At 48.0% G+C, this 2,965-nt stretch overlaps 1 protein-coding gene across 1 annotated transcript in view; it reads right to left on the reverse strand.

Annotated features, from left to right (window-relative positions):
* Positions 1 to 2,698, reverse strand: part of LOC107284135 (tetraspanin-36) — a 21,747-nt gene extending 19,049 nt beyond the window's left edge. Inside the window, exon 1 of the mRNA XM_015812147.1 lies at positions 2,495 to 2,698. Within this exon, the coding sequence (XP_015667633.1) occupies positions 2,495 to 2,554 (60 nt within the window). The 5' untranslated portion in view covers positions 2,555 to 2,698. The remainder of the gene's footprint in view (positions 1 to 2,494) is intronic.
* Positions 2,699 to 2,965: the final 267 nt, after the last annotated feature.

Consider the following 2,965-nt stretch of genomic DNA (forward strand, 5'->3'; position numbering starts at 1 on the left):
CAGGCAGGACTGGCCTAGGGGTATTTTAAAGGGGTTTTAAATTAAATTTTTAGTAGAAGCGGCCAAATTTAAATAGTTATTTTTAATCTTTTTAAATTTTGTATTGTATCACTGTTTTAAACTGGCTGTAAGCCGCCCTGAGTCCTCCGGGAGAAGGGCGGGGTATAAATTTAATAAAATCTAAATCTAAATCTAAATAAGTTCCTTCTCCAAGTCTTCAATCGATGCAGAAGGAACCCATCCTAGAAGATTATCTAGCCGGTTTAGAGCTAGATAATAACCCATTCTTACTCAACTTGCTGGCTGAGAATTTCAAGGACAATTGTTCAAGACACTTGGAGAAGGTCAGCCAGATTAAAGAAGACTGGCATAGTGGTTAGAGTTGTGACATGCTGAAGAAATGACAGAATATCTCTATTCATTTATGCCAAAGGCAATTATTGTATATACTGTTGTCTTAATGCCATACAGCAGTGGTGGCAAACCTATGGCACGCGTGCCAGAGATGGCACTCAGAGCCCTCTCCGTTGGCACGCGCACCACCGCCACCAGCAGCAGGTCCATCAGGCCGCCACCGCCGCCCAGAGCAGGAGCCCCACCCAGCACAAAGGAGGCGAAGCGGCCGACTAGCATTTTACATGCGTCCATGCGCACATGGGGCCACAAGCACACACGTACTGCAAATGGGGCAGGTCTAGTGCCTGTGTGATACTCACTAGCCCTGCCCCGTTCTTGTGTGGTGCAGCGCCTTATATCTGCACCCTGCGGCGCGGCGTCAGCCGTTTTTGCGCCTTGCAGCATGGTGGTCCATTTTTATGCCCCCGTTTTTTGCATGCCAGAGGCGGCACTCAGAGGCGCCTCCCTGCCCCTCCCCCCGAGGGCACCACAATGCTAATGCGGCCCTGGCACTTTGCAAAAAATAAGTGGGTTTTGGGTTGCGGTTTGGGCACTCGGTCTCTACAAGGTTCGCCATCACTGCCATACAGAATAACATTGGTCCTGCTAAATGGCACTGGCACACTTCACTTCCCAATACCCCTCACCATTGCCAGGGGACCACTGGAGCTTCCTGTGTATCAATATACAGAGGACCATACATTAGAAAGCCCTCTTCTAACGGAGGAATTACAGAACTGAAAGCAGAAGGAAACTAATATACTATCAACTGACATAAATAACAATAAAATCTGCTATTCCTTATCTGGAGATTTGGGCTCTTTGTTAGAATCATAGAGGTGAAGGAATCCAATTTCTGAGCAACTATTGACTCATTCTTCTTCCTTATTCCCAAAGTCATTTCTTCCATAATTGTGCTGTACACGCTTATATGGTTTACCCTTTGTGACAGGCATTGATTCGTCGTCACAACTTCTCCAGGAGTTCAAGGAAACACACACAACAGACAGTACCACTGTATTTTATTCCCACAACATCCCGGTGGGTACATTTGGTTGGGAGAACCACACTCCCTGCACCAAAAGTCCAAAATCACCCCACGCGATCCACAATGTGGTCAAGAATTGGGACTTGGGTTTCTCTACACAGCTGGCTGGGGAATTCTGGGAGTTGAAGTCCTCCTATCTTAAAATTGCCCAGGTTGAGAAACCCTGTGTGTAGGGGCCCTTATTCTGGAAAGTAGAACTTGGGTTCCTAATGACAAAGTATTTCTCTTCTTCACTCTTCTGAATGGAGAAGCAATCCTTGATTTCAGACAAAAACCTGCCCCACCTGAACTCTGCTGTTAAGGAGCAGAAGAAGAACTTTATGAGGCTACCATCCCCTAACCCGGTTTTTCAGAAGAAGCTTTCTTAAGCAAATGGGTGTTCACTAAAGGATGGTAGCACCAATATGGGACTTTCAGCTCTGAACGGCTAGGTCTTGCCCCTAAATCTGGGGTAGGCAACCTGGGCTCTTTCATGACTCGTGGACTTCAACTCCCAGAATTCCTGAGCCAGCCACACTGAGGGAAAAGGGAGAGGTTTCCAAGCTGAGCCAGGCTGGCTCAGGAATTCTGGGAGTTGAAGTCCACCAGTCATAAAAGAGCCCAGGTGGCCTACCCCTGCCCTAAATGATATAAAATTCCAGTTGCAACAGAAAAAAGCCAAAATTTCATTTATACCCCAGACTGCATCTAAAGACTACGTTCATAATTCTGATTTAACCACAGAACTGGGTTTGCACAAAGTACGACAAACTATGGTTTACAAGCCCTGGTGGCCATTTTCAAACAAAACCCTGAGCCAGAATCACATGATTAGAGGACGGGGGAGCGTGTGAACCAGGCCAGCGCATACCCATCTTTCGAGGCTAAGCTCCGAGTTAAACTTGGCAGAAAAACTTTCTAATTCTGAGCAAAACGTGGAGTAAGTCCGCCACCCTATTCGGTTTTCTTCCCAAAATAAAGCTGGTTGTTGTTAGGAGCCCCGGCCGTCCTCCGCCCGGTGGGGGCAGCGTGTTAATAACCTCGGAGGAAGGCTGGAGTAGAGGGACTTACCCAGAAGATGAAGCTGATAAACAGCAGCACGCTCTTGGAAACCATCACCCCCAGGTCCATGCTGCCCTTCCGAGGCTTTCCCGAGAAGGAAGAGAGGAGAGGGAATTAGAAACGCGCCTTGGTCCTCCGACTAAGAGAAAGCAACCTGTTCCGGCCGGTGCAAGGAATTTACTGAGCGCGGCCAGTTTATCACATGAGATCCTCCGAGGTTGCTATTTCCTGGACGGCGAAACCCGAAACTTTCCAGCAACTTCACCTCCCTCCCTCCCTCCCTCCGCCCTTATTTTGACGAACAAGGCTACCGCAAACTTGCTAAAACAGCTGCACAACAAAAGGGAGGTACCGAACGGTTCCTAGTAGCAGGCTCCCCCCGGAAAATGGCTTTTCTGCCAGCAAGATCTTCTCCTCTAGTCCAGGGCTTTTCAACCTTTTCACCCATTGTGTCACTTTTAGGATATGGCAACATCCGAG

This window comes from Protobothrops mucrosquamatus, unplaced genomic scaffold, assembly GCF_001527695.2.
Source record: "Protobothrops mucrosquamatus isolate PMUCROS unplaced genomic scaffold, P.Mucros_1.0 scaffold70, whole genome shotgun sequence".
Classification (NCBI taxonomy): Eukaryota; Metazoa; Chordata; class Lepidosauria; order Squamata; family Viperidae; genus Protobothrops; species Protobothrops mucrosquamatus.